A 17,317-nucleotide genomic window follows, 5' to 3' on the forward strand; every position below is an offset into this window, starting at 1 on the left:
CCACCTGCACTGACTAGACAGAGGCCCAGTTGATGTGTCTATTAGAACGAGTTTATTTAAGTACACTGGGCCCCACCAGGCAACATGGTTTGTGCGAGGCTGTGCAGGGGACAGGCTTGGGCTAAGAGGAGGGAGGTGAGCTGGTTAAGCACACTGCAGTCCGCGGGTCGCCACATCGCTTTCACACACACCTGCTGCTGCGGCCCACACCTGGCAGGGCCTTTGGTCGTTGGACGGCATGGGGTCGAGAATACTGCCTGGAATCTGGGATCGGGCAAGTGTTGGTGTCATGGGTGAGGGTGCCGGTGAATATCTGCCAGCCCCAGCTTTGCACCTTCTGGGCTGAAGAGTCTTTGGACCCCTGCCAGGCTAGCCCAGTCCAGGATAGGCGCCAGGCCCCACTGGACCAGAGGAGGTGAGCCTGAGTCCATCAGTTCCTGGCAGCCTGGTCTGGCCCCTCCCTCCCTGACCAAACAAGGCCAAAGACAAGAATGGCACAAGTCAGCCAGAGGGGGCTGTCTGGCCTCTACAAGCTAGTCCCCCAGGGTCAGCTAGCATGGGAAAAGGCAGCTTGGTTAACTGCGGCTCTTTCTCCAGTCCTAAGGAGGCGGCATCCCCAACACCCCTCCTTTGCCAGGAGCCTCTGCCAAATGGGGTTTCTACCTCCTATTTCAGAAAAATCCAACTAGCAACCAGCCTGTTGATTCCAGGGCAGTAAGCAAGTGAAGAGGGAGAAAGAAAGAGGCCGGAGTGACTTTGAATGTAGCGTCTGAGCTCAAATGGTCCTGAGGCCTATGGATACTGTCAGTTCATGTTGGCAGGGAGTGGCGGGGCCCTGAACGCTATGCTAAGCTTAGGTGCTGTAAACATTAGTGTGAACAGGGTGACTGGTGGGCGGGGCAATGAGCTCCCTCCCTCCAGTCCCCTAACTGAACAAACACTTCAATAAATAAAACTGAAGATGGCACTGCCCATGGATGGATGGAAAGCAAGTTAACAGGACCTGAGGCCAACAGGCTCCTGAAACTCTCCCGAGATCCCCGGATGGGATTGGGGGTCGGAGTGGTAAGCCCGCCACTGATCAGAAGTAGCGCTCCTTGCCCTCCTCAAATGCCCAGTGTGGTCCTGGTCCCCAGGTGAAGTTGAGGGCATCCTGCCCGCTCCTGACAGGGAAGTCTCAGTAACAGCTCCTGGAGTGCTTCTCCAGCTTTCTAAACCCAAACTGCAACAAGACCAGACAAGAACTCAACCCTGGACTCAGGCCTCAGTCCACGATCAAGAGGCATCGAGAGCAGAATGATGAACAAGGGGAGGCCGCAGGGCACCCTGGGTGGAGGGGGTGGGGCCGGCCCAGCCTAGGATGGGCAGCAGCAAGTGTCCCCGGGGTTGGTTTACCTCCCTCTCTGTCTCCCTGTGGTAGTAAACATAGTCCCACACAGCCAGACAAAGGCCCGGCTGACAGAGCAGGGCCCTCTGCCAGCACTCTTCCCTGTCAGGGGCCAGTTAGTGGTCAACCCCAGGTCTCAGGCCGCCGCCATCATGGGTAGTTCATCGTCCTTTCCGGGCCCTGAAATCCTGGGATCCCTGGGCCACACGGCACTCGCATATGTGCACACATTCATACCCACACACACACATTCATACACACAGGCAGTTCCTCGCAAACACTCCGACTCAAGAAAGCGAGTTTTAAAGTGGAGTTAACTTCAGAGAGAGGTGAAGACGATGTCCCAATATTAGAAGGTTTTCCTGTGGATGGACCGGGCACCGTCTTCCTCGTATTCCTTCTTAGATACCCACATCTTCTTAAAGGTGTCCAGGGAGGCGAGGATGGAGCCCCTGGCATGGAGGGAATCCAAAGGAATCATGTCAGAGATGGGGAGTGGGTATCTGTGGAGCCAGGCAGTGCCCCTAGGGTCAAACCAGACCAGGCTTTTCTTCAAAGGCCTGGGGTGGTGAGGCGTAATCAATGCCTCTGCAGTAAGAGTGTTCCATTCTTATTCCCAGAAGAGCTACTCACCCAATCCATGTGGAATACAGTCTCTCTTGCGGTGCAGATATCTGCCAGGGTGGGTAGAAAGAGAAATCTGAGATGGCTGTCCTCCCTTCTCCCTTCCCCGTCTAACACTCGTGGATATATTTCACACAACAACCTTTTAAGTTCTGTCCCTGCTGGACCCTGTGTCCTCTCTGGGGGGTACCATGGTCAGCCTGACACTCATCTGGAGAAACAGGCTTCTGGCAACCCAAAGTACCTATGGCTCCCAGGGAAGCAGGGGCTATCTAAAGGCAAGATCCAGCTCTGCTGGGGGATGGTGGGGGGCTGATTGAATGGCAGGCACCACACTCCTCCACTTAGGATCCCTCCTTCCTCAGGCAGGCCAACTCCTCTCAGCAGTCACTGAGGTGCTGGACCGTGTCACGGGGGACAGCTGAAGTCAAGCTGCTGTCAGCGTTAGCTTCCCTGACAGACTGCATGTCTAGCATCCTGCCATATCTGGGGATCAGAACTGCCCCGTTTGGTGAAGACCCAACATGAGGATGGGTCCCCCACTCTAGCAGGCCTCAGGGGCACAGTAGAAGCTGGGAGCCACCTGATGGTGCCTGGAAACCTTGGGCAGAGCAGGAAGGGAGGCCACACCACACAGTGTTCCAGGCCCTTGGTGGCCCAGTTCGCCCACCCCCTGGCATGCTCCTACCCTGATCTTCACGTCTTTTGGAGCCAATTTCTTCACTTCACTCAATAGCCTGTCACCAAAACCTGAATGGGCAAGAAGGGAGAATCTCACGTCAATCCCCTGGGCCCAGCAGGACGTGGCAGCTTCCTGGGGTAGGGCCCTGAGACCAAAGCCCAACCTTTGAAGAGGGTGGAGCCGCCCGAGAGGACGATGTTGGAGAACAGTGTGCGCCGCAGGTCCATGTCAGACTTCTGGATGGCAAACACCAACACCTCGTGGATGCCCTCGCTCTCCTCGCCGATCAGGTCTGGCCTGAACAGCAGCTCAGGTGCCCGAAATCGGGAAGGACCAATCTGCGGGGTGGGGGGGCAAGCGTCTCAGGCTCAGGTCCCTCTGCCCAGGGCTTAGTAACCAGGTGGCTCTGAAGGCCACACTCAGGTAAGACTTTCTATGTCAAGAGCTGCAAGAAACAAAGATAGCGCTCCTGGGAACATAAAGGAACAACCAGCAAGCCTGGGAAACTAGAGAAAGGAAGCTCCTGTGTTTAATCCTAGCTCTGACATTTTCCAGCCAAGAGACTTGATAGATTCATTCATTTGTGGAAATTTCCTCCTATCAGTGGAGGCCCAGGGGGCTGGAATTCACTGTACCTGAGTGGTTAAGGACAGCACTTCACATCAGCCTTCTAATCCCACAGGAGAACACCTCCTCCCCTCCACACAGGAGAAGCAAAGTCCCTAGCACCTCACCCTGCAGGAGACGCTGCAGCTCAACAGCTACACTGCTCCAGGCAGAGAGTGTAAAAGAACTGGTGCGCCTGACTCCAGCCTCCCCGTGGGGAGTTCTCTTTGAGTGCTTTTGGGACCTGAGGGGAGAGGTCTGCCGCCTACCTCAATGGTGCTGCCGTCGGGCAGGTAGTATTGCGCCTTCTCCGTCTCTAGTGTCTCATCCTTCTGGGGGTTTATGGACAGGTAGCAGGCTCTCTGGAGAACCAAACACAAGTCAGGTTGGCTGGAAAGCTGGTGCCTACCTGATCCAAGTCCCCATCCATTGCAGTGACTGTCCTAAAGATCATTAGAGCTGCATATCCTAAGTGCCACCCAGTGAAGCTGACTAAAACCTCCCCGCCCCTTCTTAGGATATGTGCCCCCACCTGTCCACCTTCCTGGGGGCCAAGTGTGGCAACTCAGCTTTCTGGATTTGAGTCTGAGACCACACCCTAATCTTAGTTCAGACTCAGGTGTCTTTTTCCTACTACTTGTATGGTTCTGGGCCCTGCCTACCCAGCTCAGCGGTCTCTCTGGAGCCGTAGATGATGCAGAGGGTTCATTTTACTTAAATTAAAAAAAAAAAGCAGTTTGACTTTTTCAAGGGGGTAAAAGAACATGTGTAATCTGTATATGATGTATAAAAATGATGAGCACGGGCATGCTTATCACTCAGCTTAGGAAATACAGGCAGCTCCCTTTTGCCCACAAGATGGCAGCACTTTGAAGGGTCAATCCTTCAGGGTGAGGGGACTGGCTGGAGATCACAGGGCCGCCAGGAGGCCTGGTCGGGAAGGACAGAAATCCATCTCCAGGGCAGGAGTTTAGCCACTCATCACTCTAGGTCACGGAGGTCCTGGCTGCTGTTCCCGTCCCCTCTCCCAGCCCTGGGCCCATGGAGGCAGCACTCACTTCTTTTATGGCCTTGACAATCTCAAACTCGGAGGATGAGTGGAAATCATAGCCCTCCTTGCGCAAGTAGAGGCGAAGAAAGCGAGAGACGTCTCGGCCAGCGATGTCGATGCGCATGATGGAGTGGGGCATGGCAAAGCCCTCGTAAATGGGCACGGCATGGGTGACACCATCCCCCGAGTCCAGCACCACACCCGTGGTCCTGCCGGTGGCATAACTGAAGAACAGGGGGCACAGCATCACTCACCCCTGCCTCCTCACTCTGGGAAGATTCACTTCTTGCTAGAGTTCAAGGTCAGCTGAACTAAAGCTGGGGCCTGCCTTCCCCAGAAGCCTCCGACTGGACTGAGTATGAAGGCAGCCTGAGCAATAAAGCAAGCCTGGAATATCTGAAGGAAAGGAGCAGAGCCTCTCCAAGCGCCCCTCTGCCACCCCTCCAGAAGAATAGGCCCTCCAACCGCAGGAGATGGCCTGGCCTTCCACTGCTTCAGGGACCCAGCCTGAGGGACAGTTTTTAGTCTCTAGATAAGGGGAAAAAACTCAGGGGTCAGGAAAGAGAAGTGAATGAATGAAAGAAAATAAGAATATTTTCACTTGCATAAAAAACTAGCTTTTAGGGACTTCCCTGGTGGAGTGGCTAAGACTCTTTGCTCCCAATACAGGGGGCCCAGGTTCAATCCCTAGTCAGAGAACTAAGATCCCACATGCTGTGCAATGAGGCCAAAATGTTAAAGAAGGAAAACCAATCAACCAACCAACTAGCTTTTGGCCTTCTAGGTCTGTCCTTAAGTTTTTCTCTTGGTAAGGACAAGGGTACAGACATATATGTGATATGAGGGGGAAAACTCCATAATGTTTCATAAACAGCACCTGACATTCAGCCTTCGTGTTAGATGACAGGCAATGGAGAAGGCTGTGGTGAAGTCAGGTTTCCAAACCCTGTTTAAAATTGCAGCTGTGATTTTCTTTCAGCTTCTGCTGATTTTTGCTCTAGAGGAATGCAGGCCCAGCATTATCAGATCTTCCTTTTTTTTTCAGAGAAGTCAGAAATTTTGATTTTGATAGGAAATGTCCCAATTTTTAAAGGTTGGCTCACAATTTTTCAGCGGGGTCAAACATGCCATCTGCAGGCTACCAATATATAATCTTGGCAATAGACCTAACCCTGGTGGGAGGCAGGCTGGGAGCCAGACAGGATGACAGGGGTGTTTTCATCACGAGCCAATCACCAGCCTTGCACAGCGCCTGGCTCAAGTAGGCCCTGAAAAAAACACCTGAACTCACTGCAGGGGCCAGCAGGGAGAGCTGTTGCAGCACGTGGCCTTCCCAGCAGGCTCAGCGGAGAGCCTCTGGCACCAGACCAGGAGGGAGGGCCGAGACTGGAAGATGCTCCCTTTCCCACCATCCATTACCGTCCCTGGCAGGGGTGCTTAGGGAGCTCTGCACCAACCCACAGCAGGGCCAGCCTAGATTCTGCCAAAGGACTGCTTTCCCCCAGGGGCCAGGCTCGCCAGCCAGCTGTTACTCACAGGCTGAGCACAGCTTGCATGGAGATGAAAAGGGCTGGCACATTGAAGGTCTCGAAGAAAACTTCAGCAGCTCGTTCCCGGTTTTTCCGTGGATTTAAAGGCGCCTCTGTCAGGAGCACAGGATGCTGGTGAAAGATGCCCGGACAGCAATTAGGGTGAGGACAGATTCCCAGCCCTCATTAGTACTACATGGCTGGCTGGAGAGCCCACACGGACTTTGTCAGCCTCTCTCTAAAAGAGGGCTGGTGGGCTGGTCACTTACCACCACCCAAGCCAGTTTCTCAACTTTCCAAATTCATACCCCCTTTAAAGTGTCATTCTATCCTCACCTTCTACTACCCTCTTGTCCTCCAAGATTCTTAATAGGCCCTTGTACCTTCTGGATAGCTCCAGGTGTGAAGATTTTGCTAAATTCTAAATTTGAAATTACTATGATAAAAGTAATCCTTAAATTTTTTTTTCAAAATAGAAAATTAAATATCATTATTGATTATACTATTAAAAAACAGAACATATCCCTCTCTTGGAAATTCTGATAAGCCTAGTCAGCACCTTCCTTTGTGTTTCTGAGTTGAGAGTTCCTTCCTTAGAAACTAAAGTCCCCCCCATGTTCATCGCAGCACTGTTTATAATAGCCAGGACATGGAAGCAACCTAGATGCCCATCAGTAGACGAATGGATAAGGAATCTGTGGTACATATACACAATGGAATATTACTCAGCCATTAAAAAGAATTCATTTGAATCAGTTCTAATGAGATGGATGAAAGTGGAGCCCGTTATACAGAGTGAAGTAAGCCAGAAAGATAAAGACCAATACAGTATACTAATGCATATATATGGAATTTAAAAAGATGGTAATGATAACCCTATATGCAAAACAGAAAAATAGACAAAGATGTACAGAACAGACTTTTCGACTCTGTGGGAGAAGGCGAGGGTGGGATGTTCTGAGAGAATAGCATTGAAACAAGCATACTATCAAGGGTGAAACAGATCACCAGCCCAGGCTGGATGCATGAGACAAGTGCTCAGGGCTGGTGCACTGGGAAGACACAGAGGGATGGGATGGAGAGGGAGGTGGGAGGGGGGATCGGGAAGGGGAACACATGTAAATCCATGGCTGATTCATGTCAATGTATGGCAAAAACCACTACAATATTGTAAAGTAATTAGCCTCCAACTAATAAAAATAAATGGGGAAAAAAAAAAAACAACTAAAGAGTATATATAGCTCCGAAGTCTGAAAGGCGTGGGTTGGAACCCCAGCTCTACCACTCTTCACTGGGTGATTACGGAAATACCACCTGGCTTCTCTGAACTTCTGTTCCCTTGTTTGTAAAAGAGAGATAATAATACTACCTGTGCCTCATAGGGATGCTGTGAAGATTAAATGCAAACATTTCTGAAAAGCACATGCTTGATGCCTAGAACATAAGACACAAACACTCAAGGCAGTTATCGTTGTCATCTGCCTCATCTCTGGGGTAGGGCTTCTGTCTGCTCTGCATAGCCCCCGTGGCACCCCACACACAGGACCCTCACCTCCTCTGAGAAAGTCTGCAGCTGGTCCTTAGAGTAGACATACTGCCAGATGCGCTCCATGTCATTCCAGTCCTTGACGATGCCGTGCTCCATTGGGTAGCGGATGGAGAGGAGCCCTCGGTGCTCCTGGGGGCAGACAGCAGTGCTTGCAGCCGCAGCCAGCCTCTCAGCAGGACTGCCAGGTGGACCCCACAATCCGCACCCCTGGCTAAGGATGGACCCACCCATCCTCCAAGTCACTAAACTGTACGCTGTGAACTGTGCTCAATGCCCAAGCAGCTGGCAAAGCAGAGGGCTTCTGCCTTTCCGTGGGCCCCTGGGTGGCATCCTCCTCATTGTCTGGTCCCAGGACACAATCTCCTGGCATCTGCAACCAAGGTTGGCAACAAAGATTCTGTTGTTCTGCTTCTAGAAGCTCCCCGAGGGCTCTGCCAAACTGTGCTAATTAACTTATCCCCAGGGTACCCCAGCCAGGATCTCCCCTCAATCACTTTTGCCAAAAAATAACCAAGCCAGTCAATTTGATCATTGGCAACACAGTGATAGAAGGAAGGCAAAAGCCCTTTTTTCTGGACTGGTCTCTGTTTCCCAAAGTGGGGTTCCAGATATTTCCTCTCCAAAACCAGAGGCTGTTCCTGGGAGAAATAAACCAGTTAGGTTTATTCTTTTTAGAATGAGAGAGTGAAAGGGGAGAGTTCAAGAGGAAATTGTTTCTTTTACTCATGTCCCTCTGTCGAATACTGCCTGCATGGGGAACAGTGAAGGTCCCCTGCTGGCTTGAGGATTCTTCAGTAGGACATGGGATTACCTCGGCTTTGGGGCCAATGAAGATGTCACCTTCGAGGGCGCCTGCCATGACACGAACATGCTTGGGTCTGCCCACACTACAAAAGAGAGTGGGGAAGACTATCACTTCTCATTTCGTGACATAACACACGACAGAACACAGGAAAGATGTACTAACGCATGTACTTGGATGGAAAGAAATATACTCAATTCTACTGTGACTGTCACTGAGGAATGCACTTCCCACAATTTCTATAATGAATATTTTTTTTGTATTTATGCATTAGTATACTATTTCATATGTTTATTATATTTATAAGTTATCAAATTCGGGAGGATTCAATATCCCTAGTTCTTCTCTTCTGTATGTACAGATCAAGAGAGACAAGGAAACAAGAGTTCATTTAGAGTGATTAACTCAAAAAGTTTTTGTCTCCTTAGCCTCCTGCCCAGGTCTTCTACAAAGGACAACTGTGATGTTGTAACTGAGAGATGGCCTTCCTCCTTTCTCCACTGCTTTGACCCCTCTCCCAGGTGCCTGTGCCCTTTTCTTGCCTGTAGCATCTCTGCCTTAGTAAGAAAGTGCTGAGAAAAAGACTCATTCTCCCGAGAATGGTAGGTATGGTTTAATGTCAAATTCCATTCTGAGTGACAGGAGAATTTTAAGAGGACTCCATTATGACACTGTCATCCAAAGCAGTAAGTCACCAATGATAACATTTTTGGCAAATAAAAAACCAACTGCCCCTCAATTGTACCATGCAGGCAATGGTTTGCTTACTCCAAAAGCCAGCTCTTGTCCCTTGCTTGTTGTTGAGTACCAAGGCTGACCTAAATGAGAGATCCTGTCCCCCTAAAAGATGGAGGGCTGACATCATAACAAAACTGACGAGCCTTACAAGCTTCTGACTAAGCTACAGAATGACTTACTAGTTTGGGAAGCAGTATTTGGGGATCTGATCACCAGCAAAACCAGCTTTAATCACACCGGATCCCTGAGGAGAGAAAGAGAAGTCAGACTATCACACAAACAAGAAGAGATTCATATCACACATATCACACACAATATGGTTTCACCTTTATTTTAGAAAGAGGAAGGATCTTATATTTATGTATAATATATCCACTCATATGAGGATTTGTACCGTGAATGCATGCCAAAGGGAGGGCACTGGGGCTGCGAATGGTTAGGGGAATTTCTACTGCACACTCTATTTGATTTTTATGTATTCTTTGTCTTTTCTACATTGAACATGTTTACTTTTGGAATTAAAAATAGTATTAATAAAGGGAAGAAAAGGGAAAGGCTTGAGGACAGAAGAGGAAAGTACCTAGAAGCACAAAGCGGCCGAGTTTAGGAACACAACCAAGGTGGGAAGGGCGCACAATTCTGCTAAACCATCAAGGAGTGCTCATCTAAGCTACCTTCCCAGCTCAGACCTGAACTGTCCCTGCTCTCCGGGGCCTCTATGACAGACACACCTTGAGAGTGCTGCCATACTTGAAGCTAAGTCCCATATGACATATGCCGTCTGGTTCTGACTGCAGGGGCAGACTGCAATGATTTGTGGGGTGGTTGTAGTAGTTGTTTTGCCTTTTTTGTTGTTGTTGTTGTTTTTCTTTTGCTTTTTCACTGTGCTTTGCTGTACTCATTGGTCTCTTGAGGGTAAAGAGCAGAAGAGCCCTTAAGCATTCTGAAAAGAATCTGCCGTCTCCCACCATCATCTGGTACCACTTGGGCCCAGCCAAAGTAAACATTGATTCTGGACATCAACTCCATGCAAGACAGATGTTGAGGCTTGATGCTGCCTGCAGATCACCCTGTTCTCTTCCTTCTTAATTCTTCTACCACTACACCAGATACCCTTGTCCTTCTATCCCCAACACAGTTGTGGCTCCAAGTGCAGTAAGCCGTCTCCTGCTGCCTGTCGACGACTTCTCCTGGGGTGCAGTGTAATGTTTCCAGAACACACAAGCATTAAACACATCAGGAGATGCTAAATAGCCAAGGTTACCTTGGTACCAAAGGCCTCCCAGCAATACCCCTGGATCCATCTGTCTTTTTTATTCCTGCATTTTTATAAGAGCAAGGTGAGGGGGTAGGTGACTGATCCTAGCGAGGGAGGAGGGAGGAGGTTAGAAGTGGTTGAAGGACAGGGAAAGAGGTGTTGGGGGAGAGCAGGGCAAGCCAGTTCTCTAAGACAGCAGGAACTTCTGCCAACAGAAAAAACAGGAGACAATGTGCAAACTCATCGGTCTGGGCAGAACAGCAAGGAGCCTGGAAAAGGTACAGCTGTAAACTGAGCTGAAAGACTGGGAAGGAGGGAAGACTATCCTACCGCAAACCCAAGGGCTTGGGGACAGTGGCGCAGCTAGTGAGAAGAACATCGTAGAAGAGAATTTGGGGAACTCATTAGCTCAGGCTTTCGATAATAGCCCACTGCCTTCATCTGGGTGTGATGACGCTAACAGACTAATTGGATCTTCTGGCAGGAGTTGAAAACGAGAAAAGTAAAGATGAAATCTGTGCTTTAGACTCTAGATTTTTTTTTTTTGGACGAGACTGATACTTCTTTTTTCCCTTTAATATTTATTTATTTGGCTGCACCAGGTCTTAGCTGCAGCATGTGGAATTCTTTCAGTTGTGGCATGTGGGATCTAGTTCCCCAACCAGGAATTGAACCCAATCCCCTTGCCTTGGGAGTATGGAGTCTTAGCCAATGGACTACCAGGGATTCTCCAAGATATTTCTAAGAGATGATTTTCCTGGAGATTTGATTTTGAGTTTACTGACAAGAGGGCTAGAGTTTGAGTGACAAGGCAGATTAAGACATTAGATTATTTTCTTTCTCCCTGTCCTTCCCAGCAAGAATATAACAGGTCCAGTTCACATATCACTGCCTTCCTCCTGAAGGATAATCTCCAGTTGGAATTTGTTATCCTCTTCCCATTACCTATCACCACTACCTCATTCACCAGGTAGCATGAATTTCATTCTGCTTTCTATTCTAATTTACGGTTTACACTTTTGGTCTCTTTTCAGCGCAAATTCCTTGAGGTCAGAGACTTTGTATATCAGCAGTATATGACATTTGCAGGGTACTTGGCTAGATGCTGGCTAACTAAAATGAAAACCAAGCTGAAATGATTGGCAGATGAAGCCGAAAGTATGGAACCTGAATGAGCAGCTGGAATGCCAGAAGCCCCAGGCAGAGGTGGTACAGGGAAGATGAAGACAGTCTTGGGAATGATACACAAGGTAGAACCAGACCCAGCTTGTCCCTGCAGCCCCATGAGCTGGCTTGGCAGGCCAAGTGTCAGGTGAAAAATGGGTGGGGACAGGGGAAGTGGCTGAGTTGCCTTTATTTTGCTCAAGCCATACCAAGAGAGCATACAAAGGGGTCATGTCAATTTAATAGTATTTGTAACTAGGAACTGTATACTTGGCAAATGAGCTGCCACTCTTAGTTATTTACTCTGTCAAAACTAAGTAAACAAATGCTTTGTTTGAAACAAATGCCTACATTTGAAAAAGTAATCTCATTAAATATTTGATATTTGGAACTCAAGTCTGCTGCCAGTCAACTCTGACCATTCTCTTTCTGATGCAGGCAAACAAATAGCAAATTCCTCAGCATGGTTCTTGTAGTACCTGCTGGCTATTGACCCTGTGGCTTGGGCAACTTTACCCTAAGCACTGATTATTCTTAACATGCTGGGAAGAAGGCTAGTTGTCTGCCATTTAACACTGCGAGGTGGAGCCTCAGATTCTACGACACTGGTAGCCCATTCTGGCCCAAAGACATATTTTGTTTGGTCCACAAAGTAGTTTTTAAAAAACAACTTTATTGAGATAAAATTCACATATCACACAATTTACCCTTAAATGGGTAAATGCACCTTAAATGGTGCATAATCTAATGGTTCTTAGTATATTTACAGAGCTGAACAATCATTACTACAACCTAATTTTAGAACTTTTCATCATCCCCCCAAGAAACCCTGTACCCATTAGCAGCCATTCTCCATCCTTACTAACCCCACCCTAGGCAACCACTAACTACTTTCTATCTCCACAGATCACAAACTACTTTTACATTGACTTCCAACAGTTAAAAATTAAAGAGATTGCAGGACTTCCCTGGTGGCCCAGTGGTTAAGACTCCATGGTTCCAACATAGGGCGGGGTTGATCCCTGGTCGGAGACCTAAGATCCCACATGCCACCTGGTGTGGCCAAAAAAAAATTAAAAATTAAAAAACACTAGAGATTGCATATGAAATTAACACTTCTTCTTCTTTTTTTAATTAACACTTCTGATTTCCCTTGAAAAATGAGAAAATCTGGTAACACTGGGCCTGCATGGGGACAACCTGCTGGAAGTAAGAAGCAGCTGACCCTTTCTTTAGTCAAGCATGCACAATGCACCTTTCAGATTTCTCACTTATTAAGACTACCTTCTCCTCATCCCCCTGCCCCTTCTCTGCCTTTTTAATGTATCTGTTTGGCCTCCCCAGGCATTGAGTTTGAGACTCCTATTCTAGACATTCTTTCCAGGTTGTGAAGCACATCCATGGCTCTCAAAATACATGTAATTGAGTGTAATCTATAAGCTACCTTCTTTTCCCTCTCTCCACCAAACTAGGGAGGATTCTCACTGCAGTTGTGCAACCAACAGACTGAAAGTCATACCACAAGTGATGGTGTTAAATAAATACACTGACTTCATTTTCTCAGCTAAATTCTAGTGTCCCTTAAACTTAAGTGAATCAACAGATCTTAAGAGCTGATGACGAACTGTTAGAAAGAGAAAATTAGTGAAATTTGACACTGACTAGATATTTGATGATATTAAGGAATTACTGTTAATTTTATTAGCCTTGATAATAGTATATTGGTTATGTTTTTAAAAGTCTGTACAAGAGGGAAGTGGGTGGATATGTTGCTAAAAAGATTAGTCAAGAGTTGACAACTGTTACAGTTAGATGATGGATATATGGATATTTGTTGTAACATTTCCCCTCCTTTTGTTTATATTTGAAATTTTTTACATTATGGAAGGGCTTCCCTGGTGGCTCAGCAGTTAAGAATCAGGATGCCAGTGCAGGAGCTGTGGGCTCAGTCCCTGAATCTGGAAGATCCCCTGGAGAAGGGCATGGCAACCCACTCCAGTATTCTTGCCTGGAAAAGCACATGGACAGAGGAGCCTGGCAGGCTACAGTCCATGGGGGTCACAAAGAGTCAGACACGATTTAGCAACTAAACCACCACCACCACCAGAATAAGGAGAGCTAGCAAATAAGATGATAGCAGCTAAGTAAAAATTCAAAACATAAATACTATACACACACACATTATAAAATACATGTGTCCATAAAATCAGAAAGAAAGGAGCACATTAATTTTACAATGAGGTTTGCTTCCGGGGTTATGTATGGACCAGAAAGAAAGGATGGAATTATGGATGGGTACAAAGAGGCTTCGATTATATCTATAATGTTTTATGTCCTAAAAAAATCTGAAGCAAATTTGGCAAATGACAACATTTATTAAATCAAGGTGGAGGACACATGCTACATAGGTGCTTGTTATATACGTCTCTGAACTTTTCCGTGTGTTTAAAGAATCTCACTTTTCAAAAAGGGGGCCAAAGAAGCTTAATGACCCCCCCAAAACAGTAAAACTCTTAGTTTGAAAAACTTGTAGAGATCTGATATTACTCCTGCATTTAGGCCGACATAGTCTAGCCAGAAAAGACAATTTTAAGATTGACTATAATGTTGATTCATTTTATGGAAGTATTTAATCTTCGAGATCCTCCCAAAGATCTGAGCTTCAGAATAAATATAGTATTCCAATTAAAGTGTTGTAGTCCTGAGAGTGGCCCTTCTCATTCTTGTACTACTATCTGTAATATGACTTTGGGAAGAACAACATGCTTAGTTTTTTAAAATACTCATCACTTTTTGTTGTTGTTGTCATTAAATCGCACATGCACATATGCATACACACACCCTTCCATCTTCTTCATTAAATTCTGATGAATTGGTTTGGTCCCAGAATTCTATGAAAGGGGTGGTCAACAATTGTCTTAAGACTAGGAAAGAAAAGAAAAGACTAGGAAAGGCTGTGAACTGATAACGGGGCTGTTCTCTCTTTTCCTTGCTTTCTTTGTTTTTCTGTCTTTTAATTACACTCTCCTTAGCCCAGAAATAAAACTGTGGCAGCATGATAAGCTATGGAGCTGTTAAATCTGCTAGAGACACGTTATTCTCATAATATAAAGCTGGCTCAAAAAAAAAAAAAAAAGCTGGCTCAAATATTTTAAATGATTTACTGGCAGATAGTAAATTCTAGTGGAAAAATTATTTAAGTTTCTCCTACTTCACCTTTTGGTGGGATTGCTGGCATAATAAAGGAAATTTTTCCCAGAGAAAAAACGTCTATTCCTTAAGTATTCAAACTGAAAAGGTACTGCTGCTTTGAAGCATTTCAAATACACTATCAAGAATGAGAAAGAAGGAACTAAGAAGCATTTGCGTAAGTGAAATAAAGAAAATGGTTGGAGATAGCACTGCTGCCCAACAATTCTAGAAACAAAAGGTCTGATGGGATGGACAGACTGCTCCTTTTGCACTGCTGATGAAAACAGGAAATTGCTAATTTCTATTTTTCTTTCTTCTTAAAACCAAGAAAAAGGCACATGAAGCATACACAAACTGGCTGAAGATAGAAATAGTAGTGTTCTCTGAAATTTAACATCTAGAACAAAGAGTCCTGCTCAACCTTATGCAGTAACTAGTCCTTCCTCCCATCCTTTTTTTATTTAGGGACATCTTTATTACTGTCATAGAGATTTTTCAGCCATTTATCCCCCCCACCCATAAAAATTAAAAATCCAATGTGCACCTAGTGGTGCCAGGCCCTAGATACTGTATGTGTGGAGGGAACTGGGGAACCAGAGACTAAGGAAAAGTGAAGGACCACCAAGCATCTTTTCCCACCCGGATTCAATAGCCTAAAGGAGATCCGCGACCCTCCCCGCCCTGCCCACCGACCAAATCCTTCCCAACATAAGGTGTCTCACTGAGCTCAACCTTATTCCAGGAGAGAAGGGATGTTAGCCAAAGAAGCACCTTTCCTTGGAAAAAGTGAGGAATTAAGAACTCAATCTCAAATTGAGTCTTGGCTCTTCAATTCATAAGCCAGGTGGTTTGAATACTGTTTTTTAACCTCTCCACGTCTCACTTTTTCTGTATATTTCGAGTCCTATCTACCTATCAGTGTTGAAGCTTGAATAAGATGGTGCAGACGAAAGGACCTTGCAAGTGCCAAGGGTCCCAAGGACTGAATCAAGAGACCGAATCTGAGTCAGCTTAAGACAGAGGGAACTTGCAATTCTGACGTAGTAGAGGGGCTCAGAGGGGACTAGAAAGGTAGCAACCAATCTCCGTTGGACCAAACCTTTGAATGGAAGACAGACATCCACTTTTTTAATAACTGCCTCCTTCCGCCAAAAATAAAAGCTATATTTAGATTCTTTCCATTTGTGACTATCGATGCATTTGCGTGGGTACTATCAGGATGAATAACGGATAAAGCACTGGATTAATGTGCGACCTTGGGCTCACTTTACCTTTTTGCGCTTCAGTTTTCTCATTTGTAAAACGAGGATCAAAATTCTTGCCTTAATTATTCACCCGGTTTTTGTGAAGATCCAATTGGAATGTATGCAAACCCCCCGTGTAAGCGCTGGAGCGCCTGGCAAGTATTATGTTTAGTAATTTTTACCCCCAGCAACTAGGCGTTCCAAAGAGGAAGGTACCTCCCTGCTTGCTTTGTCATTCTCCTTTCTTCTCGACCTTTATTAACGCTGTAATTTATAATCACAGAAATAGAAATAACTGAAATCCTGAGGCCATTTCTGGCATCACACTCTCGGACCCCACCCAGATACACCGCTAAGCCGCCCTGCCGGCAGTGACCGAAGGAAACTTAGCCCTTCTCCACCCGCCGGCTGGCCCTAGCCCGTCTGCCCCCTCCACTGGAAGTCCCCGAAACCAATCACAACAGCCCTCGTGCACCGCACCGCCCTTAGAGAGGGGAAACACTATGGCGGCCAGGAAGAACGGCAGGGGCGCGAGCCAATCACTGCAGAAGGCTGCCCTCATCCGGCAAGGCCCAGAGGCGGGGTCAGCGGTCAAGATGGACAGCCAGAGCAGCCAATAGGGTTATCGAAAACTGGGGAGGGGCGGGAGCCGGGGGCTCAGAGCGGTTAAGGCCCCTCGAGTCAAGGGCCCAAGGACCCTGCTAGGACTATAACCCTTCCCTTTATCCATCCCAAGGTTCTCCATCCCATGGTTGCTGGCCAGCTGGTCGCCCTATCTGCGGACTTCGGGTCGAGGGAGGAGAGAGGCGGCGGCGGCTGAACCCGCCTGACAGGCCGGGCCAGTGACAAAGAACCGGCAGCCCAGACTGAAACACGGGAAGCGATCCCTTCGGAGAGGAGAGCATAAGCCCTGCTAGGGGGATGCAACTCACGTTGTCGATCACGACAGGCTGGTTGGCGATTACATCGTAGGACTCCATGGCAGAAGAACCTCTCCTTCCGAGGAAGGAACTGCCAGCCCGGTCCGCCGCTAACGCCACTGACACGCATGCGCAGTCTAGCCGCCGGCACTGGGCAGCCGGGGAGCGGCCCGACCTCACTTTCGAAGAACTACAATACCCAACATGCCTTGCACCTGAGTTAGCCAGTCAGGCAGCTTCGGAACCCCGCCTAGTTTAAGGAACGGAGCGTCGCGTTTCGACGCACAGTACCCTGGGCTTTGTAGTTTCTGTAGGTAAATAGAAGGGTACGCCTATTGATGGTTGCAATTTCATGTCTGGATCTGTAGTCCCTTTGAAGGGATTCTCAGTGCATGCTGAAGTATGTAGTCTTCAGTATTGTCTGTAGTTCGGTTTGGATTGATCAGTAACTCGCGAATGCTTTGATTTTACAGGCTAGTCCTTCCACTCCCCACCACTTCCCCTGGAAGATATGAGGTTGTGATGTTTTTATATGGGTATATAAGGCATTAATAAACATCTACCACCTTCT

General features: G+C 47.3%; 1 protein-coding gene across 1 annotated transcript; it reads right to left on the reverse strand.

Moving 5' to 3' along the window:
• Positions 1 to 29: 29 nt before the first annotated feature.
• On the reverse strand, positions 30 to 16,889 carry ACTR1A (actin related protein 1A). Its single transcript, XM_065923224.1, has 11 exons — positions 16,759 to 16,889; positions 9,148 to 9,212; positions 8,240 to 8,315; positions 7,432 to 7,557; positions 5,887 to 6,011; positions 4,358 to 4,574; positions 3,569 to 3,661; positions 2,857 to 3,031; positions 2,700 to 2,761; positions 2,021 to 2,061; positions 30 to 1,839 (listed from the first exon to the last, which is right to left on the reverse strand). Exons 1-11 carry the CDS (start codon positions 16,804 to 16,806, stop codon positions 1,737 to 1,739), a joined length of 1,131 nt encoding a protein of 376 aa, XP_065779296.1. The 5' UTR covers positions 16,807 to 16,889; the 3' UTR covers positions 30 to 1,736.
• Positions 16,890 to 17,317: the final 428 nt, after the last annotated feature.

The sequence above is a fragment of the Muntiacus reevesi genome, chromosome 2 (assembly GCF_963930625.1).
Source record: "Muntiacus reevesi chromosome 2, mMunRee1.1, whole genome shotgun sequence".
NCBI lineage: Eukaryota > Metazoa > Chordata > Mammalia > Artiodactyla > Cervidae > Muntiacus > Muntiacus reevesi.

Bases quoted from the DNA above. Each gene is read 5' to 3' on its own strand.
- ACTR1A (XM_065923224.1), bottom strand. From the start codon at position 16,806: ATGGAGTCCTACGATGTAATCGCCAACCAGCCTGTCGTGATCGACAAC. The intron at 9,213-16,758 runs GTGAGTTGCATC...TTCTCTCCTCAG, and splicing joins AGCCTGTCGTGATCGACAAC to GGATCCGGTGTGATTAAAGC. The intron at 3,032-3,568 runs GTAGGCGGCAGA...CCCACCCCGCAG, and splicing joins CCGACGGCAGCACCATTGAG to ATTGGTCCTTCCCGATTTCG.